This window comes from Bos mutus, chromosome 6 (genome assembly GCF_027580195.1).
Source record: "Bos mutus isolate GX-2022 chromosome 6, NWIPB_WYAK_1.1, whole genome shotgun sequence".
In the NCBI taxonomy this organism is placed as follows: Eukaryota; Metazoa; Chordata; class Mammalia; order Artiodactyla; family Bovidae; genus Bos; species Bos mutus.
Genome location: NC_091622.1, coordinates 88,760,257 through 88,786,992, shown reverse-complemented (window position 1 = coordinate 88,786,992; position 26,736 = coordinate 88,760,257). Strand labels below are relative to the sequence as shown.

At 38.9% G+C, this 26,736-nt stretch overlaps 1 protein-coding gene across 6 annotated transcripts in view; it reads right to left on the bottom strand.

The window, feature by feature from the left end:
• MTHFD2L (methylenetetrahydrofolate dehydrogenase (NADP+ dependent) 2 like) overlaps positions 1 to 25,257 on the bottom strand; it is a 146,798-nt gene extending 121,541 nt beyond the window's left edge. The window contains exons 1-4 of one of the 6 annotated variants that reach the window (XM_070372512.1): positions 24,931 to 25,034; positions 23,117 to 23,150; positions 6,173 to 6,357; positions 5,047 to 5,169 (exon numbers count right to left, since the gene is read on the bottom strand). In XM_070372512.1, the coding sequence (XP_070228613.1) occupies positions 5,047 to 5,169; positions 6,173 to 6,326 (277 nt within the window). In that variant the 5' untranslated portion in view covers positions 6,327 to 6,357; positions 23,117 to 23,150; positions 24,931 to 25,034. Of the gene's footprint in view, positions 1 to 5,046; positions 5,170 to 6,172; positions 6,358 to 10,061; positions 10,157 to 22,445; positions 23,151 to 24,930 lie in introns of those variants that run through there. The other 5 variants (XM_070372511.1, XM_070372510.1, XM_070372509.1 and 2 more) reach the window with 5 other exon arrangements.
• Between the last annotated feature and the right edge of the window lie 1,479 nt (positions 25,258 to 26,736).

Here is a 26,736-nt window from a genome sequence, read left to right as displayed (position 1 = left end):
CCATGTCTGGTTCTGACTGCTGCTTCTTGACCCACACACAGGTTTCTCAGGAGACAAGTTGGTCTGGTATTCCCATCTCTAAGAATTTTCCAGTTTGTTGTGATCCACATAATCAAGGGCTTTAGCATAGTCAATGAAGTAGAAGTAGATGTTTGTCTGGAACTCCCTTCCCTTCTCCATGTCCAACAGTATTTAAGGTGAGAGCTGAAACCATTTTGGAGAGTCACTCAGTTTTCCTGAGTCTCTCCCAAGTACACAAGTTACTAAACTTCTGTTTGTTTTTTCTCTTGTTAATCTATCTCAGGTCAAATTAATTCCCAGACCAGACAGAAGAAACAAGAAGGGAAAATGTCATCCTCCTTGAAAACCTACATCAAAAGATTGATGAACTAATTTAAATACTTTATAACACATTGTTTAAGGTAATTGCATTGCGTTATGGTTTCCTGGGCTTGCCTTGTGGCTCAGCTGGTAAAGAATCAGCCTGCAATGTGGGAGACCTGGGTTTGATCCCTGGGTTGGGAAGATCCCCTGGAGAAGGGAACAGCTACCCACTCCAATATTCTTGCCTGGAGAATTCCAGTTTATTCTGCTAAACAACAAATTTTGTGTACCAGTATAATGTGTCAATAAGTAATATAGCTGAGTCTTCTCACCTGCAATATGAAGAAGATAATGCCTACCCATAAGGCTATTTTGAGGAGTAAATAAAATCATCCCCATAAAAGAATACTTGCCACATAGTAAGCACACATTACTCACGAGCTAACACTGACAAGTTGGTGAGGGTGGTAACATAATGGTAAAGGCATGAGGGACCTGTGAGCCTGGGTTCACATCCCAGCTCAATTACCAGCTCTGTGTCCTTAGAGGAAGTTACATAACTTCTCTGTACTTCAAATTCATCATTAGTAAAATGTACATAAATAATAGCTCCCCATCTGCATTGGGAAATTGTGAGGATCCAATGACTCAATAAATGTAAAGAATGTAATAATGCTTATAATAAAGGCTTAATTTTAATCAGTGTTATTTTGTATGTTACTGGCTCTTCAGCAAGGTAGAAGACTGCCTTTTCTCAAAGCATCCAGATAAGTGTTATCACCATATCCCTTTGGCTCTTGCTTCTCAGTTTCTTTTTTTTAATTAATTTATTCATTTTAATTGGAGGCTAATTACTTTACAATATTGTAGTGGTTTTTGCCATACATAGACATGAATCAGCCATGGGCATACATGTGTTCCCCATCCTGAAACCCCCTCCCACCTCCCTCCGCTTCCCATCCCTCAGGGTCATCCCAGTGCACGGGCTTTGAGTGCCCCGTTTCACACATCGAACTTGGACTGGTGATCTATTTCACATATGGTAATATACATATTTCAATGCTATTCTCTCAAATCATCCCACCCTCGCCTTCTCCCACAGAGCCCAAAAGTGTGTTCTTTGTATCTGTGTCTCTGTTGCTGTCTTGCATATAGGGTCATTATTACCATCTTTCTAAATTCTACTTATATGCATTAATATACTGTATTGGTGTATTTCTTTCTGACTTACTTCACTCTGTATAATAGGCTGCAGTTTAATCCACCTCATTAGAACTGCTTTAAATGTGTTCTTTTTAATATTTAATGTTAAATAGTTAATATTTAATAGTAATATTCCATTGTGTATATGTACCACAACTTTCTTATCCATTCATCTGCTGATGGACATATAGGTTGCTTCCATGTCCTAGCTACTAAACAGTGCTGTGATGAACATTGGGGTACAGTGGGACTGCTGGGTCATATGGCAGTTCTAGTTCCAGTTTTTTAAGGAATCTCCACACTGTTCTCCATAGTGGCTGTACTAGTTTGGATTCCCACCAACAGTATAAGAGGGTTCCCTTTTCTCTGCACCCTCTCCAGCATTTATTGTTTGTAGACTTTTGGATCGCAGCCATTCTGACTGGCATGAGATGGTACCTCATTGTGGTTTTGATTTCCATTTCTCTGATAATGAGTGATGTTGAGCATCTTTTCATATCTTTGTTAGCCATCTGTATGTCTTCTTTGGAGAAATGTCTGTTTAGTTCTTTGGCCCATTTTTTGACTGGGTCGTTTATTTTTTTGGTATTGAGCTGCATGAGCTGCTTGTATATTTCTAAAATGAACATTTCTAAAAGGTACTCTATTTTAGTACAAGCAGATCACCATTGCCATCTAGTGGCAAACTGCTAGCAAATTCAATAAGGAGGAATATTGCCCATAAAGGGGTAAATTTTCTACAGATGTGAATTTAATTCTTTAAGACAAACTAGATATTTGGAAATTTGTGATACATTTTCTATAACAATCTGAATTGGATACAAATATAAGTGGGGGAAATTTAAAAACTGAAAACCACAAGAATGTTGCTTGGCAAATATAGCAGTACCAAAAAAATAAAAAGATTCTTATTTTGCATGAGCCAAACAATTGGGTTTAAACTCAATGCCAAAAAAATTTTGGACAGACTTTTGATGTTAATATACCCCTGATATTTTCTAGGCCCTAATCTTCTATGCTATCACATGAGTGTGCTGTATGTGTTGAATTCCTTTTGTAGTTATAAAAGTATGGGATAAATCACTATGCTAAATCTATAGTATTATCTGTCATAAGCATTTTTCTTAAGGGCAAACCTTAATAACTTCTAAGATCTGTTCCAACTTTTTGATATTTTAAACGCAACCATATAAGAGGAAAAGAATTAGAAATGTGAATCTAGAGTGCAATTTAAACAGCACAAATGTTATAACATATAGCTAGTATATTAAATTATATTATTAGATAAGTTAAAATACAAGTACCATACAAAGAACACAGACAACTGCATTATTCAGCTTTACTTTCTGCAAGTCAAAACCTAAAAAATAATTCAAAACTGCACAAAAGTACTATAATCTATAATATTCAGGCTACTCCTTACTTTGCTCATTGAAAAATGCATGAATTTCAGAGCTATAATTCAGTCAAATGACACCTGTCTTCCAACAACACAGTTCAAATTTTAGTTATCACTGTGTCTTAACTGTGAGTAATTATATAAGAGCTGCCAACTCTCAGACAGTAAAGAAACTGCCTGCAATGCAGGAGACCCAGGTTCAAACCCTGGGTCAGGAAGATCCCCTGGAGAAGGGAATGGCAACCCACTTCTGTATGATAGGCTTCCTAGGTAGCGCTAGTGGTAAAGAACCCGTCTGCCAAAGTAGGAGACATTAAGAGACGCAGATTTGATCCCTGGGTCAGGAGGATCCTCTGGAGGAGGGAATGGCAACCCACTCCAGTATTCTTGCCTGGAGGGTCCTATGGACAGAAGAACCTGGAGGGCTACAGTCCACAGGACTGAAGAATCAGACATGACTGAAGCGATTTGGCATGCATGCATGCATGCCGACTCTTTGGTCCAAATATCACTATATAAGTAACAGATGAAGTCTGTGAATGCTTGGTCACTGTACATCTGTTACTCAATTCAAACATAGATAGCAAATCATATTGCCTCCTTGGGTTTCAGGGATAAATTCACTGACATTTCATAAAAGTACATAATCAAAAGAACGAATTAGCCCATAAAGATGAAAGTTCAGCAAAGAAATAAATATGATGATGCTGGAAGTGAAAATTGGATGTGAATAGAAGATCTGAAGATGGCAACAGTAAAGCAAAGATAAAAGAGACCTAGGCTAGCAAGAAGGTAAGGGCCATGAATGTAAAAGAGAAGGTAAAGTCGCTGCAGTAGGATTCTAATGGACAGTAAATGGGTTGGTTGATTAAGAAACAGGAAAAGACCCTAGAAGCTGATACCATGTCCTTTGGAGTGATGCAGCTGTGAAGCCAAAGGAACTTAGTCATCGCAAACGGATCAAAATAAATGAGGAACAAAAAGGATGACAACGCCCAGAGGAAGTGACACCAGAATCAAACCTCACACTAAAGAAATTCTCAGAGATATTTCATGACTTTGAAAGGACAAAGGACAAAACAGAAGTTAATCCAAACTTAAAAAGAATTTGACAATTTAATTCACCAAGGCATAGAAAAAATGCTTGCTCCATATAAGTTATATGATGAGAAGAAGGCAAGTAACTGTTCAAACTCCTCTTGATAAGATTTTGGCAATGAAATAAAGTACTTTAATGCTCAATGTTTCTAATGTTTTAAATTACAGTGTACTGGATAAATATTAGTTTCATTATTTTTTGCATCTGCTTCGGTTCAGTTCAGACGCTCAGTCATGTCCAACTCTTTGCGACCCCATGGACTGCAGCACACCAGGCCTCCCTGTCCATCACCAACTCCCAGAGTTTACTCAAACTTATCTCCATTGACTTGGTGATGCCATCCAACCATCTCATTCTCTGTCATCCCCTTCTCCTCCCGCCCTCAATCTTTCCCAGCATCAGGGTTTTTTCCAGTGAGTCAGGTCTTTGCATCAGGTGGCCAAAGTACTGGAGTTTCAGCTTCAACATCAGTCCTTCCAATGAACACTCAGGATTGATCTCCTTTAGGATGGACTGGTTGGATCTCCTTGTGGTCCAGGGGACTCTCAAGAGTCTTCTCCAACACCACAGTTCAAAAGCATCAATTCTTTGGTGCTCAGCTTTCTTTATAGTCCAACTCTCATATCCATACATGACTACTGAAAAAACCATAGCTTTCATCTCCTTACACATTTATAAACCATGGTAATGTTTTGAGAAAACATTTTAAAGATCACAGAACAATTGTTATTTTCCTATTGATTTGTTAAGATCCTTTGCCCAATTTCAACTTAGTCATTTTCATGGTCTCGCACTATTGTGCAAAACAAGAACTGCATGTATTATTGCCAAAGCCTAAAGTTTTCTTTCACAATTTTCAGTCACGATAAACATGTCATTCAGAAATTGCCACCTTGAATGCTACTGTAATAGCTAGTCCCTTTCTGAATCTATTTTATAAATGACTTGTGGTGTCATGAAATAATGTTGAAAGATGTCCTTGCCCCTAACCAAATTAGATACACAGAAGAGAATTATGTACCTGGCAGTGGCAACTGAACTAATATACCACTGACTCTTGGGTCCACGTTCAATTGATCAGTTATATCCAACAGTTCTTCCTGAGAAACATCCTTAGGTTTTAGAATGATCTCACTACAGATACCTGAAAGAAAAACAAGTACAGAAAGTCACTTGACTAACAAAGATGTGTTTTTTCATTAATGGTGTCTTACACAGTGTTTGATTGGTTCCCTCTGTTCTTGTCCCACTGAAAGAAAAGGCCCTTCTACAAAAGTGATGTTCAAAGCACCATCAGGAGGGAACTTTTAAATGGTACAGATGTTTTCTTATGATTCACATGCATTCTTTGGCCCAGTATTCCACGTGACAAATTGCACTTATTTGTGATGAGCTACTGTTAGTGGATTTGAGGAGAGTGAAAATACCAATACCACCACCACCACCACCGCCATGAACTAGCCAGGTTAATGTGATTAAAAAAAAAACACAAACACACCAATACAGTATAATAACGCATATATATGGAATTTAGAAAGATGGTAACAATAACCCTGTGTACGAGACAGCAACAGAGACACTGATGTATAGAACAGTCTTATGGACTCTATGGGACAGGGAGAGGGTGGGAAGATTTGGGAGAATGGCATTGAAACATGTAAAATATCATGTATGAAACGAGATGCCAGTCCAGGTTCGATGCACGATACTGGATGCTTGGGGCTAGTGCACTGGGATGACCCAGAGGGATGGTATGGGGAGGGAGGAGGGAGGAGGGTTCAGGATGGGGAACACATGTATACCTGTGGCGGATTCATTTTGATATTTGGCAAAACTAATACAATTATGTAAAGTTTAAAAATAAAATAAAATAAAAAAAAACAAACAGGCCCTTTAAATGTAACAAGTTGCTCTCATGTTTCCCAATAGGATCAGAAATCACACAAAGTTGATTTAAAGAAATTTGAAGAAAAAAAAGAGTAAGAAATGAATGTGAATGTTGGGAACTAAATAATCTACAGAATGGCAATAAATAATAATAATACATGTTTTTCAAATAGCATTTAGTCGACAGTTATCATTCATAATTATCACACTAAAACCAGAAAACGTTATCTAGTAACAAGTACAGCTAAAATGCTCCCCACCTACAGCAGCAGCGGCTTTAATCTTCCTCCTGACATACGTGTGGCTTGCTGGGTTATCACCCACTAATATGATACTGAGGTGAGGCCTTCTGTTCCCAAGGGAAACCCAAGAGTCCACGCCATGCTGGATTTCTTTCTGGATTTGTTTGGCCATTTCAGTTCCTGAGATAATAATTGCATCATATCTGTGGAAAACAAACAAAAAACAAATATACTACTAAAAAGGCAGTAAGGACTATCCAGCCACATCAATTTAAAGTACGAGAGTGAACAAAACATCTATGATCCCCTAAGCGAGCAACCAAACTTTGATTTTTTTCAGATATATTTGACCCTCATTCTTCAGGTTCAGAAATGCATTCGTAACTTTTAAAAACTAGTCCAACTCTGCTTTTTAGTTCTGCATTATGATCTGTCTATAGTATACATTTCTTCATCACTTTCACCTCTATGTTTTTTAATTATCAAATCACATACTCAAGACCTAGAATATTGGTTCTATTAAAAGCTCTGCTTTTTTTTTTTTCCCCAGAAAAGACAGATCAGCACAGTCGAGTTAAAACTGGCCCCCATCTCCAAAGCCCCAGACATGTTGTATATACCTGGCCCCATAGCCTTTTGACCCAAAGGCAAAGTCAGTTCACTCTTAATAGTACACCCAGTACAAAATCCTGAAGTCATGAGCTCTATACTACACAGCTGCTCTCATTTACTCCAAGAAAAATTGTGTCCCACAGCTCTCAGACTCTGTGACAACAGCTGCCAGTACTGCCATACTTGTCATTGATGGGGATCAGGCCAGGAAGCAAACGGCTGTTTCCCCTTCTCCCCACACCACCACCCCAGCCACCCTGCTCACACCAAGGCATTATTTCTAACAGAAAAAAACGCACAAAACATTACTTCATGGCAGTTTATATAAGTGCTTAAGAAGGTAAAGCACGCTAGACTTTGATAGACAACATAAATTTATCTCTGGAAAGGCACAAAAATGAATGCATTATGGGAAGGCTTTACTGCTCTCCATGATCTCAAATTTAAAAGTGGTGAATTAACATTGCTCCTACTACATGCAGGAGACATAAGAGAAGTGGGTTCAAACCCTGGATCAGGAAGATCTCCTGGAGGAGGGCATGGCAATCCACTCCAGTGGAGAATCCCATGGACAGAGGAGCCTGATGGGCTATGGTCTCTAGGGTCACAAAGAGTCGGACATGACTGAAGTGACTTAGCATGCATGCACACACTACTGCATGTTTAGTTTTTAAAGGTATTAGATAAAATAAAAAATAGTTCCATCTGGTGCCCCCGTCCTTTCACTATTGAAAGCTCTGGTGAAAGCATGATCTATAGTGCATGAATATTACACAAAACACTATATGCAGATCAATGAATATTATGCAGGAGGAGAAATGGAGGAAAGGAAAACCTTTACCAACTTAATTTTTTCAATCACCTGTACAACTTTTATGTTCTAATCAGAGCAGGCATCATGAATATCAGCCAGCACAAACAAAATTAAATCTGTCACCCCTTCCAAATAAGTCAGCTCCCCTTTCTGACAGGTTGGTATACACACACACAGAACCAGATCAAGAACACCCTATTTCAACCCGGCACCAGTGGTCTACAGGGTTCATCCAGGTTCATGCAATTTTGATGTCAACAACATTCTGCTAAGAAGTGATCCTGAAATACAGTCTATGGATACATACATCAAAATTGCCCGCGAAGCTTACTGAACTTGCAATTTTTGGACACCCCCCCACCTCCACCACACCCATGATTCAGGACCCCTGGGGGAGAAGAGACAGCCTGGCAATCTGCACATCTAACAGGCTCTCACAGGTATTCTTATGCATGATCATGTTTGAAAACCACTTCTTTAGTTCAACACAAAAGTGTATTTTAATAATCATGTGTCTGCTAAGTCATTTCAGTCGTGTCTGACTCTTTGCAACCCTATGGAGCCCTCCAGGCTCCTCTGTCTGTGTGATTCTCCCGGCAAGAATACAGGAGAGGGTTTCCATGCCCTCCTCCAGGGGATCTTCCTGACCCAGGGATCTTACATCTCCTGTACTGGCAGGTGGGTTCTTAACCACTAGCACCAGATTCTTAACCTGGGAAGCCCCAATAATAATCATAACCATGGGTAAACAAGTAACTGGTTTTGGTATCAGGGTAAAACTGCCCTCATAGAATGAGTTAAAAAGTATCCATCCCTCTTCACATTTCCAGAAGAGTTTGTGTAGAATCGGTTTTATTTCTCCCTTAAATGTTTGGTGGAATTCACTTGTGAAGCTGTCTGGCCCTGGGCTTTCTTTGTGGTAAGGTTTAAAACTACAAATTTAAATTATTTAATACAGAGGGCTCTTTAGGTTATCTATCATTTCTTGAGTGACCTTTTGTAGTTTGTATCTTTGTACATTCTAATAATTGGTATTAATACATAATTATTAGACTTAAATAAGGTAAAAAATAAAATACATTCACTTTTGAGTTTAAATTTTATTTTTCAGGATTAAGAAACAAACTTTTTTCATTATTTACTTTGAATTCCTGATGCTCATTTGTTATTGATTCATTTAAGTGGACTTTTAATACTAAGGGCCTTCCCAGGTAGCACAATGGTAAAGAATCTGCCTGACAATAATGCAGGAGACGCAAGAAATATGGATTTGATCCCTGAGTCGAGAAGATCCCCTGGAAAAGGAAACCAGCAACCCAGTCTGGTATTCTTGTCTGGAAAATTCCATGGACAGAGGAACCTGGTGTGCTACGGTCCATGGGATTGCAAAGAGTCAGATATAACTGAGCACGCATACACACACACACACACACACACACATTAATACTGAAAGAACAAGGACCTCCTATACTAATAAGTACTAAGGGCCTGCAGATATGGCAAACAATTTCAACATGATTCGTTTATAAGAGGTAGAAAAAAATAAAATAAAATAAATAAATAATAAATAAAATAAGAAGTAGTAAAAAAAAATACTTTCCAAAAATTAAGTTGTGTCAACAATATTCAGATAGGCAAAATAGTCTTCTTTAGAAATGAGTTTATCTGCTAACGTACATCTGAAGTCACTTTTAAAGAAGTGACTTCAGATGTAAAGAACATACATTTGTATTTTAAAATATAAAACCATCTGAGCTCCATGTTGCATTTTAACAGCATATGAATAGCAATGCAGCGGCTTACATGTTTTATTAGCCAATTCTCTGTTAAATACAGTGATTTATTCATAGATTATTGTCAAACTGGCAACACTGGACATAATTCAGGATAATTACAGCCTATAAACTACAAAACTGTGTGACCTTGAGAATGTCAGCGATGATAATGGCATAAACTGATTCCTGACTTCCAAAAAGACAATCTATTTGCAGATTAAACTTGATTGCACCTTTTCTGTTGGAGGCTGAGGTGACAGGGCTTAACTTTACATGATAGCACTGATGTGCTAAATTGGCCTGCTAATTACAGCTGACATGGTTTAGCCTGGCCTAGCTGGTGTTTACGGGTAAACACCCATATGATTGCTACCCAATTATGAAGAGGGACTTAGAGCATTTTCAGTCGTAGCTGGTTCATCCCACTGATTTCCCCAGTCACTGGAGAGGCTGAGCAAGCCTGGCTCTGTGGGAGACACAATTTAAGGATAAATGAAGCAACCCTGAATTAGTGGAGGGCCAATGCAAGATGCCTGCATCAGTCTACCTGCTAGAAGGACTGGTAAACACACACATTAAGCTCATATAGACCTCAGTGCATAAAGGAATGAGATTTTTTTAAAACATGCATATTGTTGAAAATTGTTAAATATCAGCAACAACTCAAATGTTCAGCCATAGAAGCACACAGCTCCTAAGAATTCACCTTCAGATCTCGATCGCTGCCAGTCCGTTCTCCACACTGCAGCCAGAGCAATTTTCCAAATGGGAACATGCCAGCTCCCTTGTTAAAACTGGACTATATACACATTGAGAAAATTAATTTAATAAATAAATATTGAAAACTGCTTATATGCCAGGCACTATTCTATGCACCAGGAATACAAATAATAGTGCACAAAACAAATCACTCACTTTCACAGAAACTATATTTGTAGTTGAAGAAGACATAAGCAAAATTTTAAAGCAAATATTTAATATATTATGTGTGAGAAATAGAAAAGGCATTTGTGGAGGCCAGAATTACCATTTTCCATAAGAAGGTTAAAGTGTCACTTCTCTGATTAATCGGGTAACACCTGAGTGTAAACGAAGAAGTGAAGGAATATGTTTTGTGGTTACCTGGAGAAAAGAATTTAGGCTAAGGGAAGTACATAGCAAGTACAAAGGACTTTAAGCTGAAGCATGCCTGGTATGTTTGATGAATAGCAACGAGGCCAGTGGCTGCAGTGGAAAGAACAAATGAATGGGTCAGAACAGGATGTAAAGTCAGAGTGTGACCTCAGATCACATTGTACTCCAGGCCTTTGGAAAGACGCTGGCTGTTACTGTGAGAAAGCCTGCATTTGAAGATTTGAGGAGTGCCATGACCTGATTTTCATTATTCAGTGATAACTGGTTAAAATGTGGAGACTCTATAGGAGGAAGCAGGGAAGTGAGGACACCAGTGAAGAGGCTAGTGTGGAATCTCAGGCAAGAGATGATGGTGGCTTGGACGTGAGCGGAGCAGGCAGTCAAGGTGCTGAGAGTAGTCTGATTCTGAATCTATTTTGAGGGTGGAGCCACTCGGATTTACTGAGATTGAATATAGGGTGTAAAGAAAACAGAACAGAAGTCAAACATGACTCCAAAATTTTTGACCTGAAAGGGAATTTTAATTCAAATCCAAATGTTCTGTAGCTGACATGCCCCTGCATGAGCTTTCTTCAGCCTCATGGTGCTGACCAAGTCTCACAGTACACACAGCTGCATTTCAACTTATTGCCTGTGCTAGTTTCTCATTTCTGGGCCTTCACATACACTGTTCCTTTGACCTAAAACACTCTTCATCCTCCTTCTCACTTCTCTAACATCCCTACCAAATCTGCTCCTCATTCATTCCCACACAGTCCTCAAGTCTCAGCTTGGAAGGCAATCTGGAAAATGTCCCCTGACACCTTCAAACTGGGGATCTGCCTCTGCTAAGACTGCCCACAGCACCCAGCTCTTACCCTCATGTAGACTCTTAAATCCTTATTAAAATTACTGTCTCCCTCACAACACTGTAAGCTGTGTAGGACAGGAAGCTTATATTTACTACTGTGTTTATAAAATATTTGTGGGATTATCAGAGTAAAATTGCTTATTGTATTACAGTTTTTTGGAGTTAATATGTAGCCACTGAAAATAACTATAAAAATAGCAATATGTTAAAATGTTTGCATAAAATTAAGTGAAGAAATTAAATGAAAAATATGCCAAAGCCTTTGACTGTGTGAATCACAATACACTGTGGAAAATTATGAAAGAGATGGTAATAACAGACCACCTGACTTGCCTCTTGAGAAACCTATATGTAGGTCAGGAAGCAACAGTTAGAACTGGACATGGAACAACAGACTGGTTCCAAATAGGAAAAGGGGTACGTCAAGGCTGTATATTATCACCCTGCTTATTTAACTTATATGTAGAGCACATCATGAGAAACACTGGGCTGGAGGAAGCACAAGCTGGAATCAAGATTGCCGGGAGAAATATCAATAACCTCAGATATACAGATGACACCACCCTTATGGCAGAAAGTGAAGAAGAACTAAAGAGCCTCTTGATGAAAGTGGAAGAGGAGAGTGAAAAAGTTGGCTTAAAGCTTAATATTCAGAAAACTAAGATCATGGCATCTGGTCCCATTATTTCATGGGAAATAGATGGGGAAACAGTGGCTGACTTTATTTTTCTGGGCTCCAAAATCACTGCAGATGGTGACTGCAGTCATGAAATCAAAAGACACTTACTCCTTGGAAGGAAAGTTATGACCAACCTAGACAGCATATTACAAAGCAGAGACACTACTTTGCCAACAAAGGTCCGTCTAGTCAAGGCTATGGTTTTTCCAGTGGTCATGTATGGATGTGAGAGTTGGACTATAAAGAAAGCTGAGTGCAGAAGAACTGATGCTTTTGAACTGTGGTGTTGGAGAAGACTCTTCAGAGTCCCTTGGACTGCAAGGAGATCCAACCAGTCCATCCTAAAGGAGATCAGTCCTGGGTGTTCATTTGTAGGACTGATTTTGAAGCTTAAACTCCAATACTCTGGCTACCTGATGAGAAGAGCTGACTCATTTGAAAAGACCCTGATGCTGGAAAGATTGAGGGCAGGAGGAGAAGGGGACAACAGAGGATGAGATGGTTGGATGGCATCACCGACTCAACGGACATGGGTTTGGGTGGACTCCGGGAGTTGGTGATGGACAGGGAGGCCTGGTGTGCTGCAGTTCATGTGCTCGCAAAGAGTCGGACATGACTGAGCGACTAAACTGAACTGACTGAATAAAACAGTGAGATACGTAGTATTCTGGATATTTATCTTTCTATCTTAAAATGGTATCAAAACAGATCCTGAATTAAATTAAAAGTGAATAAATGCAAAATATGTATGAAACATATGAAAAGAAAAAAACAGTAAAATTAACAACCTTACTACCCAGTTTAAAAAAAGTATTATCATCATCACTGCAATTGTATATATTGAAACCCTCCCCTATCAAAACCTTATCTTCTCCTAGAGAGTTAAACACAATCCTGAAATTGGGCTTTATAATTCCATTGCTTTCCTTTATCATTTAAACTAATGTTTGTGTCTCTAAACATTAGAAATATAATCATATACATTATATACTATATAATGTAATATAATAACATATATATACTATACATAATGTACATCAATATATGAGCTACATTATATATCTCACATTTATATATGATATAAATATAAAACATAGTATCTCTCTAAGGTTTACACCCAGGAATGGGATTGCTAGATTATAGGATACATTTATATGTGTTCAGTTTATGCCACCTTATTTTCAAAGTGGTTGCACTAATTCATACGTCCACCAGTAGTGTCTAAGAATTTCTACTTCCTTGAGATTGTCAAAGTTTTTACGTAACACATTAGTTTAATGGCATTTTGTTGTAGTTTAAATATGTGTTTCCCTAATTACTAGAGGTTGAATGTCTTACAGTTTTATTGGCCATCTGGAGTTCCTCTTTTACGGGATGCCTGTTCATCTCTATTGACCATTTTTCTAATGGATTATTAGCTGTGCCTAATTTGTAGTAGCTATTTATGCATTCTGAACACTAATCTCATAACAGTGAGAAATGGAGTATTTCCTGCCATATGGGTAAACAAGGATGTCACAGTCATCAGGGATTCCAGCCCTCCAGGGCACTCAGGAGGGAAAGACCTGTGCCATCTGGCAGCCATCAGACTGCAATGCAGCCACTCTCTATGGTGAGCACCAAAGAACTAGAATGTGAAGATTCACAGCAGGTTGGCCCCAGATAGCTGAGCTGCAATTGAAAGGAGTGATTTCAGCGAACCCAGGTTCTTTCATCTTCCCATACATAGAAAAGTGTTAAATTCCTTGAGATATCTGGTTTTCTTTAATTCACAAAAATACTTTTGATATTCAGACTACTTGTTCTTTGTTTCAAACTTCTATATAACCTGACTCCCCACTCCACCTCCTTGGAGCAGTTCTCTCAGGGATACTTAAGATGATACTGCCTCCCAGGATTAAGTACTAAAAATTTCTGCCAAATAAAACATAACTCTCAACTTTTAGGCTACGTCTGTTTTTTAAGTCTACATCAGTTATATCTGTGTATCAAGTATCACCAGTATATGGTTTGACTTTTCACTTATTTTATAGTTATTTTTGATGGAAAGTTCTTAATTCTAATGTGAAAACCATCTTTGCCTCTAGAACTTGCCCTTCTTGTCTTGTAAGAAAACCTTCATCATCTCTGACAAAATTTGTTTTACAGAACACAACAGGACTCACAATTGATGAGCCAGGCTGGCTAAGGAATTGCCAGGAACTTTCTGAGATGCTATAGGCTAGATCTAAAAATCTTACTGGGCTTAACTAAAACCTCTATAAAGTAGTTCTGCCAAGCCTCAGTTAAGAACCACTGATTTACACCCCCATGATGCTCAAAGTAAAAATCCCCATTCTAGTATTCCTGATAAGTGGTCAACTACCTTTGTAACCAAGCAGGACCCCATGAGGCCTTCCCAGGACAGGCTTTCCCCCATATCTTTTGCATTAGCTCCTCTCTGAAGTACCTATATGATAATATTTGAAGCACTTTTCCTGAGCTGTTTTGCAGATGTAAAAAAAACCTCCCTCATGCTAACAAATGAAAGATGTTAACTATCTGACAATGATGAACACATAGCCCCAGGACACCAGGAGTCTAAGGACTGATAATGTTAACCCCTGGGATACCACTCTCCTACCTCATCATCAGCCAATCAGAGAATTGTGCATGAGCTGATCACAGACCCTGAGACACTACACCTCCCTCACTTGGCTTTTAAAAGTGCTCTGCTGAAACTCTTCGGGGAACTTGAAGCTTTTTAGGGGATGAACCACCCATCTCCTTGCATTGCCTTGCTGTAAACCTTTCTCTACTCCCAAATCCTATTGTGCATCAGGCATGTGAATTTGCATTAACACTTTCAACATAAAGAAACCTATGAAGTATGTGTATATGCTTGAAACTGGTCATGGGGCATGTATCCATAAGTATGCAAACAAGCATACAATCTACCAACTAGGACTCTTTAGGACCCCATGGACTGTAGTCTGCCAAGAGTAAGAATATTGGAGTGGGTTGCCATTTCCTCCTCCAGGGAATCCTCCTGACCCAGGGATCGAACCCATATCTCATGTGTCTCCTGCAATGCAGGCAGATTCTTTAGCTGCTGAGCCATGGAGAAAGCCCAAAAGTATAAATTGATAACAAATTAACAAATATTGTACACATAAGCTCAGTTATTATAACTAAATTACAAAGCTATTGTGAAAAGGTTTGTATTGAATACAAAAAATTATGTCATCACAGAATGTACTCTCTTCACTGCCTGCCTACATGATTTTAAAAACAAGTGTTTAAAAATATATTTTGTAAATGAGCTAGAAAGTGTTGCATTTTGTTCAAAATCTACTGGAAATTATTAACATATTCAAAAAAATAAGCCAGACAAGGGTGGAATGAGGAGTTCAGATTTGAAACATCTAGTGAACTGCAAATACTAAAACCAAAGCTTACAATAGAAATGTACCCCTTCCCTCCAAAAGAAGGTACTGAGCTAATTAAACAATGACACCTCAAGCATTATACAAGCAATTCTGAAATTCTATTGCTGAGGGTTGAATTGTGTCCCCCAAAAGATATGTTCAAACCCTAATCCCTGGTACCCACGGCTGTGATCGTATATGGAAATAAGGCATCTGCAGATGTAATTAAGCTGCAGGATGAAGTCACACTGGAGTTCAGTGACCATAAATACAATATGACTTTTGTCCTTATAAAAAGACAGAGAGAACTCCATGTGAAGACAGAGGCAAGATGGCCACATGGCTATAGACGCAAAATTGGAGTCATACAGTTGTAAGCCAAAAAAAGCCAAGGATTGCCAGTAACAACAGGCCAAGAGAGCATGGTTCTGTGGATTCTCTGGATTTCAGACTCCTGGCCTCTACAAATGTGAGGATAAGTTGCTGTTGTTTTATGATGAGGTTCAGGGTACAGTGCCCCAAGATGTGACACTCTTAACGTGCAGATTATTTCCAGCTGAAAACAACCAAGGCCCAAAAGATTTGGGACGAAACCTTTGAACTTCTCCCAAATGCCTAAGTGAACTTTAAGAATTGGAATTCCAGTTCCAGAAAGGAGCTGTCACCACATATAACCATACTAAAGTATGAACTAGGTGTGGTGGACAGGGAGGAACCTAGCAAGGCTGGTTTGATCAAAGTTCCCTCTGTGTCCCTCTGTCTCTAGATGGCCAGGCAAACATTTGTTCACAAACATTAACTCTTTTCATATTCCTGTGAATTACCTTACTTCTCTTTGAAGTCCTAGACACTTACCTTCTTCTCCTTAGTCCAGAATAATGTATATATATATACATTATATATATGTATATATACCTCATAATAATAACGTATATATACCTCATCTTGCCTGTCTTTGGAACACTTCATGTTTATGTAAATTCCTCATACATAGGTAATAAATTTTTTTACTGATTTTTTTTTTTCGGGTTAATCTGCCTTCTCTCATTTCAATTGCCAGCTCAAAGAACTGAGAGAAAAAAGAGGAGAGTATCCCCTCCTCTACAAAGCCATCTAGTTTGTGGTACTTTGTTTATGGCAGCCTTAGTAAATAAATACATCTTTAATCCCAATTCAAAGTATCCCAATTTGTGGGAAGAACTTTTGATAAATCTCCTGTTTTTCACTGAGTAAGTGTCAGTGAAGAGTTCTGACAAAACTTTGCCAACTGGAGGAGAGAATGGCAAAACACTCCAGTATTCTTGCCACAAGAACCCCACGAACAGTATGAAAAGACAAAGAATATGACACCAGAAGATGAGCCCTGCAGGTCACAAGGTGTTCAATATGCTACTAGGGAAGAGCAGAGGGCAATTACTAGTAGCTCCAGAAAGAATGAAGCAGCTGGGCCAAAGCCAAAATGACGCTCAGTTGTGGATGTGTTTGGTGGTGAAAGTGAAGTCTGAGGCTGTAAAGGACAAAATTGCATAGGAACCTGGACTGTTAGGTCCATGAATCAAGGTAAATTGGATGTGGTCAACCAGGAGATGGTAAGAGTGAACATCATCTTAGGAATCAGTGAACTAAAATGGACAAGAATAGGCAAATTTAATTGAGATGACCATTATATCTACTGCTGTGGGCAAGAATCCCTTAGAAGAAATGGAGTAGCCCTCATTTAACAAGAATCTGAAATGCAGTACTTGAGTGTGATCTTACTTTTTTAACTCTTAAAAATGTGACTGCATCAAAAAATTATACAGTGACATTGCCATTAATACAAATCAAAAGTGAAGTCAATTTGACCCTTAGATATGTTTCACACAATGCACCCTGTCATTACTTGCTCAGGTGACATCTCCTGCAAAGGTAGGAACTTTGCAAGTCACCCCCAAAGAAGGCAAGACAAGGAGCTCTCCTTTTCAGCAGTTTATTCTCCCCCTATTGCTCAGCTAACACTACAAGTCCCTTCATTAGGAAAGAATATATCATAATGGAGGGGCCAGGGAGGAGAGTTAGCAGTCAGGCAGCACAACAGACTACAAATTACTCACCCAAAGCCAGAAGTCCCTGAGAGGTAGCCCTGTTTACCTTTAAAAGCTGGCCAAGTTACTTAACTGCTTTTAAAGGCATGCAATTTCCTCATGTATATAATGGGAATAGTCTCTGTTGACCTTATAAAATAAGCTTTGACTAAGAGTCGATTGGCTCATTTGTTAAAATGGCTCTCCTAGTTTCTGTTAAGAAATAGACGGAGAAATATTCAGAGAACCAGAAGTAATATGAGACTAAAAAGCCATCAGGGCTTCCCTGGTGGCTCAGTGGTAAAGAATCTACCAGCTAATGCAAGAGACATGGCTTCTATCCCTGGGTCGGGAATATCCCCTGAAGAAGGAATTGGCAACCCACTTCAATATTTTTCCCTGGGAAATCCCATAGACAGAGGAGCCTGGTGGGCTACAGTCCATGGCGTCACAAAGAGTCAGACACAACTTAGCAACTAAACAACAACAACAAAAAGTCATCAACATTTAGTGTTGTTTCTATGAACTTGTCCATTTACCTATTCACTTTCCAGAAAATAAACTACAACCATCCTAATCTATGGTTCCTAGAACTAAATTAAGTGTTTAATTAGCTAAAACAAAGTAGTAAACAGGAGGGGAAAAAAATCACTACTTTTCTTGTATATCAAAATACTCTTTCACAAAATAGTAAATCAAAGTCCACTCACAAACGACAGTGTATTTAATCTGTATACTTGACATCTTGCTTCTGCATCTGTATTTTAATCTCATTTTCAACCACAACTTTAATTAGAGCTGTAATAAACTGTTTTATGATCTATAAAGATGAAAAAACCTAATACAGTCATTAGCAATTAAAATATCTCTGCAGGTCCTAGCATAGTTTAAATGCTTTGTATCTTAGGGCAAAATTTGAAGATTTGGGGGTTCAAATTAACAATAGTAACAAAACAAACTCAAGGGAACCAGGGCAAAATTACATATGGAATAAAACCAATCACTAACTGATACTAGGGAGCCTTTCAAAGCAAGTGAATTTTTTTTTAAAGTAAATTAATATTTAGAAATGTTAAGTTTAAGGTTTTTTAAAAAACATTTCATTCCACATCCCAAATGCTATCTTACACTGTGAAGTAAAGGAATTATACTTCCATAAGTCAATAAAAAGTAAAGCAATTTTTTTTTTCCATTACGTGTGATTCTTTCATTCAATTTTGTAACTTCAGAACTCTAACCTGTAACTTAGAACATCAGTAACAACCTAAACCCCTGGAGAAGGAAATAGCAACCCAATGCAGTATTCTGGCCTGGAGAATCCATGGACAGACGAGCCTGGGGGGGCTACAGTCCATGGGGTCGCAAAAGAGTCGGACATGACTTAGTGACTCAACAACAACAACCTAAACATCCATAATTTTTGCAGAAGAAATCTTATATGCTAAGCTTTGTACTATGAGAACACTTGGGCAGTTTGTTAAATCCCATGTACATCTTCTCAGAACCATTTTTTAAAATGTTTAACATAAAATACACAGGTATACAGAAAACCAGTTTTATTGAAATATTGTTATCAAATACTTTTTTTTTAAAAAAAGCATTAAATAAAACACCTAGTGGCAAGTCTAATTACTACATAATATCAAAGAGTACTGGTGAATGTATATGTTTGGAGGTCTCTGCATCAACTGTGTTATTAATGTACCTGTATTTTTGCTGGGAATATTATAGGTTGTACTCCTATTACAGTGGTTTAAGGCAAACATTCACAATTGAAGAAAATGCTAAATTTAGTAGAGATTAGTGACCTCCCATCTAAGTTTTCTGCTGCTGCTGCTAAGTCACTTCAGTCGTGTCCAACTCTGTGCGACCCCATAGACAGCAGCCCACCAGGCTCCCCCGTCCCTGGGATTCTCCAGGCAAGAACACTGGAGTGAGTTGCCACTTCCTTCTCCAATGCAGGAAAGTGAAAAGTGAAAGTGAAGTCGCTCAGTCGTGTCCGACTCTTAGCGACCCCATGGACTACAGCCTACCAAGCTCCTCCATCCATGGGATTTTCCAGGCAAGAGTACTGGAGTGGGGTGCCATTGCCTTCTCCACCATCTAAGTTTAGGGATACTTAAATTCTATCCATGAATTCCCAAGTAAAGAGATACCCTGTATTAAGGAAATCTGACAACACAATTTTTAAGATTTATATGCAAAATCAGGTGTCTTGATTCACAAAAGTTCTGCAATTTAATAAGGATTTTCAGAACGATGATAAGCAATAGGGAAATTTATAAATTGCTTGTAGAGAAATGCACTGGATAGATCATGCAGTTTCCAACTCTGTCTTCACCATTTATTTACTGTGTTATCATGGACAAGTTATTTAATTTCCCTAAGTCCCAGTCTCCTAATCTGTTAATTGGGAATAGTAATAGTGTCTACTTCTTTCAGTTGTTATGAGGATTGAAGGACAAACTATATGTGAAAAATCTTAGCAAAATGTTTAACACAGAGTTAGGAAACATTAAATATTAATACGAATTTATTTTTCAACAATACAACTGGATTGCTTAAAGCAAGATGATATTCATTGCAGAGTTAATAAATAGCCAAAGTGGGAAAAGGAAACACCTATTTTTAAATTATAATATGCCCTCAGTTTAGAATGACAAATCTTTGAATAGTCTCTTGGTTCGAGGCATACTCTTTAATGAGAGTAATTCTAGAAACCTAAGTAGAGTTCGGATCATTAAGTGAACAAACCTGGTTGGTATGATGATGTTGACAGGAACATGACCTGCATCTGAGAGTGAATTATTTCATATTTCAAGGACTAGACATTAACCAACAGCAAAACGGTTAGGTAAATTAAGGCCACTTGACTTAATGTAATATTATGGAACCAATAAAATGTTAACAAAAACAATGGCAACACAGAAAATACCTATGATATAATATTAACAGAAGCAGCTGGATAAAACTTCTTGGATACTATCAACCTTGAAGTCTTCTTTAAAACTAATTTAAGTTTGTATTATATCCCATTCTGAACACAAATTAGTTGATATTTTTTCTGGTCCAGATTGCACTTCTTAATAGTAAACTCACTAATTACTAATCATTAATTTATCCCACTCATTGGACAGTTCAGTTTTCACCCAAGCTCCTACATCTTTAAACATCCTTCTACAACTTAATCATCCTTAAACCAAATTATTTTTAAAAATCTTCATTGAGCTCCATGGAATTTCCTGAAGAGTATGCGACCATAGAAGGTAATCTGCTGGGTTTCTTTGTTGCTACTTTTATCATCTAACTAGGGTATTAACTGGAGAAGGCAATGGCACCCCACTCTAGTACTCTCGCCTGGAAAATCCCATGGATGGAGGAGCCTGGCAGGCTGCAGTCCATGGGGTCGCTAAGAGTTGGACACGACTGAGCCACTTCACTTTCACTTTTCACTTTCCTGCATTGGAGAAGGAAATGGCAACCCACTCCAGTGTTCTTGCCTTGAGAATCCCAGGGATGGGGGAGCCTGGTGGGCTGCCATCTATGGGGTCGCACAGAGTCAGACATGAGTGAAGCGACTTAGCAGCAGCAGGGTATTAACATGAAAGAATAATATAACTACAAAGCATGTGAAAAACAAAGATTTGGGTCATTAAAGAAATTGCTAGATTATTACTAAAATCATAACTAACAAGGTCTGAGATTAGTATTAATTTTCTCTGTTCACCTGTTGATCCATTTTAATCAGAAAACTTGATTTTGGAGATATTACATTAGAACATATTATTTCTGAACAGCTGAAGCACAGATATAAAACTAAGATATGAGACAATAAATGGTGAAACATTTATGTTTTAAATTTAAAATGACATAACTGCTACAGTCCATGGACTCGCAAGGGTAGGACACGACTTAGTGACCAAACCACCAACCACCAATAACTGCTTAGAAATAAAAACTGTAACCAAATAGCTATCATAGCTCATTGTCATTAGGAGAGGTAAGGCATTAAGACTCAAAAATCACAATTTTCCAGCAAAATAAAATGTGATTTTGAGAAACTGCCCTTGCTAGCCATTGGTACAAACTCTATCTTGGTTGAAATAATTCCATGGAAAATCAGCTTCAGTAATGGTACTAAGTGGAGTCTGGGTTCTTTAAGCTTCACATGAAGATAAAATGATCTTTAAATCAATTCTATAGCAGACAGAGAAACTGAGTAAATACTAGAAGAGAGGGTCTCAAGAAAAACAAACAGGTGTACATATACAATTTGTCTTTTTAAAATTATTAAAACTATCCATCCTACGAAAGAAGAAGGTGTTAGTTGCTCAGTCGTGGCCAACTCTTTGCAACCCAATGGACTGTAGCCTGCAAGGCTTCTTTGTCCACGGGATTCTTCAGACAAGAATACTGGAGTGGGTAGCCCTTTCCTTCTCCAGGGGATCTTCCCCACCCAGGGACTGAACCTGGGTCTCCTGCATTGCAGGCAGATTCTTTACCATCTGAGCCACGAGGGAAGTCCTATAAGACATGATTATTTACATAACATAAACCAGTATCTCTTACTACTTCCAAAAATACAGGGTTTTTTAATTAAAAAAAAACAAAAACCCTTGGGATATCCATTTAGTTACTATAAATGAGTTGATGTAGTAAAGCATGGTTTGGGGAAGCCTCTGTTGGAGAATACCCGAAAATCTGCCTCGAGAACGGCATTAATATAAAAGTCTGCTGTAACCTTGCCTCCAGATGAGATAGACTGCTGCCCAGCTCCATACACTTAAAACACCGTGCCAGGCTCATATGATGTTTCACAACCCAAGCACATTTTGATTTGTAAACTTCTCACACAGCAAGGCCAAATTGGGAAAATTTAATCACCAAGAATATTTTATTTGTAACTTTTTGGCTTTTTAGGTAATTCATTTCAAGAAATAATAAGCTGCAACAAATAGAAGGGACTTATTCATTTATTTCCTTGACATTTAAATATATTTTCTTTCAATTAATAAATCTATTTTATCATGAGTAAATGGGGGAAAAACTCACTGCAAATTTTAAAGGGAAACCATTCTGAGATTAAATATTAAACAATAAATAATAATTTTGTAATTTTCAAATTCTGTTAAACACTATTCCTTGAAATTCTCTACTAAAAAAGTATTTATATGTTCCATTATAAGTATCTAATTAGCCAAAGATATGAAAGACAATCAAAAATACTTTGTTTCATTTGAGACTCTATACCAGAAACTGGTAATAAACCTGTTAATTGAAAACAGTCAATATCATTAGGGAAAGAGTTCATCAAACTCAAAGATTTACTGCAGTGAGAAAAACACTAAGGCTCATATTTCAAGTCAAGAGGATAGTGTAGGATTTAAACCACATTCACTATGAATAACTACACAACTAATGTGTCACTACATATTAACTCATTATTGACCGGGGGGATTTTTGCTGAGACTAACACCTGTGGCCAGCAATTTCTTATCAAGTGATATTGATATATCTCCAGTCAATAACATTTGGGTAACAAAAGACATATTAATACATCTCTGGTCAATAATGTGTTAAAAGAGATGACCGAGGATGGGGACAAGTGGGGAGGCAGACAGTGGCGACCTCTGGAAGATGGAATCTCTTCTCTCTGCTGGTCCTAGAAGAGAAAAGAGACACCAATGAGCATCAACACACTGTCCGGATTTCTCCCCACCCGAGACCCATCAGTCCACAGGTGTTTCTCAACCTTACAGCCAACTTCATCTTCATATACAGTACTTAGTGACAAGGGGATGTCAAAATGCCACCTATCCTAACCTAACTAGTGCTGCCTTGAAAAAATAAAAATCTATCAAAGGTATTACTTATTTCTATACAGCTATAATCTGAAAGCAGCTGGGTTGAAAGTAACACTTCTTTATTTACATTAAAAATAGCTTTCCAAAATTATTCCAGTCAATTATTTTAAATTATAAAAGACATAAATTCAATTTAAAAACCTCTGAATTATCCGTGTGTGTATCTGCATGTGTGTGTGACGACAAGTGGCTTGAACGAGATAGTTAGGTTTTTAGCTGTTACGGTTCTCATTCAGTGTATTGATACCTGGAGAAGACAGGATGATCTGACAAAGGGAAATTAACCAACTTACACAATTTGAAAAAGGTTATCTTCACTCTGGGAAGAAGCCCTAAAATAACTCAAATTCAGCAAATAATTATCTAAATAGTGTGACTGTGGTGCATTAATTCCTTCAATTCTGTAATGCAAAGAGAATTCTACAGAATCTGCTTTTCCTAGGTTGCAGAGTTTGTATCCAAACCAACTGGTAATTTTTTTCAGACACAATGAGAGCTGCCACAATCAGAACTGTGAGTCATTGTTATTTTCTCACATATTCTCTGGAAGACAAACAGCAGTCATTACAAACTAAGTCCAAAGTAAACCCTATAGGATTTTTTTTTTTTTTACTTCAATCACGCCAAGACTAAGATCCAAATATATACAATGAAGAGTTAATCAATTTAAGTTAAATAAGCAGTCATTATGTTTCCTCATTATTGATCTTTCCTTTCTTCCGGCATAGTGCTGGACATGGGGCTACAAAAAGACAAGTAAGGCACAATCTCTGGCCACGTAAAACTGCAGTTACAGAACGTTATTGAAATTCCTGTAAGTCTGAAAACAAATGGACTCACTGGCTCTGGGTTCAAAGAAATTATTCTTAGCTTCTTAGATCGAGTTTGTATAATAGCTATAAGTAACGGACGGACGGACAAAGCTTACCATTTGTACAGAACAGTTAAAACCTACTCGCAATCTGCTAGCCAGCAACAAGAGATGCAGTGAATCTAAGATTGATCATGTCAATCTAAGACTGCAGACATTTGGGAAGCGCCATACAGAGAAACACGGAAAAGTCAAGATTAATGTCTGATTTTGTGAAATCATTAAGAACTGTAGAGCTGGAAAAGATCTCAGTATTACCACCAACAAAGAAATTCATAAACTCTAAACCATCTGGCCACTGCCCACTCCTTTGTTTACAAAATACAGCCGTAACCAAAATCAAACAAATGCTTCAAACAAGCAGACCACGTGTTTTTAAGGCCCCTTTTCTCTGGGTCTCAAAGGTCTTCCTCAGTCACTCAACTGCACCCGCTGCAAACATGGAACGTTCCAGTGTGCGCAGAGAACATCCAAGTTGCCCGATTTGAGGCGGATGCGACCAGCCGGCCTGGCCTGCAAGGCCAAGTTCGGAGCGAAGACAGGCCTCGCCCCCGACCCGCCGCGCGGCTGCCCTGGAGCCCCGGGTCACACGCGCGAGGCCTCGCCCGCGCCAGCTGCAGGCGCCCGGCCGCCCCTCCCACAGCCACTGGCTTCGCACCCGGGAGCGCCCACCCTAGAGGAGGTCGAGCGTTCGGGGGCGCTCATACCTCATGCCGCTGCTCCGAAAGCCCCGGAACGCCTGCCCCGCCGCTCCCGGCGCCGCGAAGGGCGACTCCGCGATCCGGCTCAGCGCCGACACTCGGCCCAGGCGGCCGCGGAGCAGCCAGAAGCCGCGGGCCACCACTGTCATGGCCGCGAAAGCCGGCTCCCCGACAGAGGCACCACCTCCGCCGCTCCGGTTCTCACAGCTCCAGGCCGGACTCCGCCCCCACCCGGCTCGGCGGGAGAGCGAGTCTCACCAGCCGAGGGCTCCCGGGGGCACCTTGCAGGGGCGGGGCTAGAAGCTGAGTTCAGGGCCGGGGGCGGGGCTGAAGGACCCGAGCCCTGTACCGTCATGGGGCGGGGCCGGGACCCGAGCCCCAGGCTGGACTAGCACGTGCGTCGGAAGGCAGCAGTTTGCGGTATGGCCTGGTGGCGACGCGGTTTCTCTTGCACTGGGCACGCTGCTGATGTGCCCATAGCAAGAACATAGGGAAAGCGTCTAAACCAATCAGTTCAAGCAGCACGCTCCCTTTCTCCCAAACCATTGCTCTGCTCCGCAGCTGCCCAGGCTACTGGTGACTTCATTTAAAGCAGGAAGGATATATACAGATTCTGTCTTCCTTAGTGAGACCTTGGGATACCTTTCTCCTGAGAGCAGAAGAAAGAAAGACAAATGTGAATGTGTGGAGGGAGGAGGGATACCTGGCTGAACAAGGCTTGGACCTAAGAATTTCTGTTGCTCTACCTTATCATTTCCACTTTGGAGAGGAAAACCTGTCATTCATTTTCTGGAGTCTATGATCAAACTTACACTACCTAGGAACCTTTGTTATGTGGTGAATTTGTAGTGAGAAAACAAAATAGCAGCTTCCTTTAAAAAGTAAAAATCAGACTGGCCTTTTTTTATGCTGAGATGTAGTAGAAGATGAACTGAGTTATGCTTTTATTTGAGCAAAAATCAACTTGAATCAGACAGCATCCAACCAAGCAGAAAGTTCTAAGGAGCATGTCTTTCACAAAAGGAAAGACTTGTAGGCAGAAGGGAGCAGAAGTTATATTAGACAATAAGTGGTTTCGTTTGGCTATTGAAAGGTTACTTTCCTTTAAAACTGCAGATCTATCAGACCTACTACCTAACTAGTGATAAGAAGAAGAAAGAAACAGAACTACCTTCATGCCCTTAAATTAAGTATTGTTTTTTAAGTTTTTCTTGTAGTCCAGCTTAAAGATAATGCAAAATATAGAAAAAGTTGTGCACAAAATGAAAAATACATAATTTGGAAAGTTAAATATATTTTCTGTATTAAAAACCAGGATTATGTTTATGAATTGTTACATTCATTAAATTAAAAGGAATAAAAATTATCAATAATAATAGCTAACAGTTTCTGTAGGTTTACTCTGTTCAAGGCATTCATTCTTTACATGGATTGCTTCATTTAATCCTGACAATAATTCTCTGAGAAAGATCCTCTTGGATTCTCATTTTACATATGATAAATTTGATCTGTGAAGAAATTAAGAAACTTGCCCAAAGCTACAAGTCTAGGAAGTGGTACATTCAAAATTCAAAGAAAGGCACTTTGATTCTGTAGGTTAAAAGAATAATAATAATCATCCATGGGACAAAGAAGACATGAGAAGGGAAAATGAACAGATAATTTATCAAAATTTGAGGAAAGCAGCCAAAGAAGTACTTCTGGAGAAATCAGTAGCCTTAAATGCTTATTTTAGATAAAAGTCTAAAATCAATGGTCTAATAATCTCTAGGTCTGTCCATGTTACTACAAATGGCATGGATTTATTCTTTT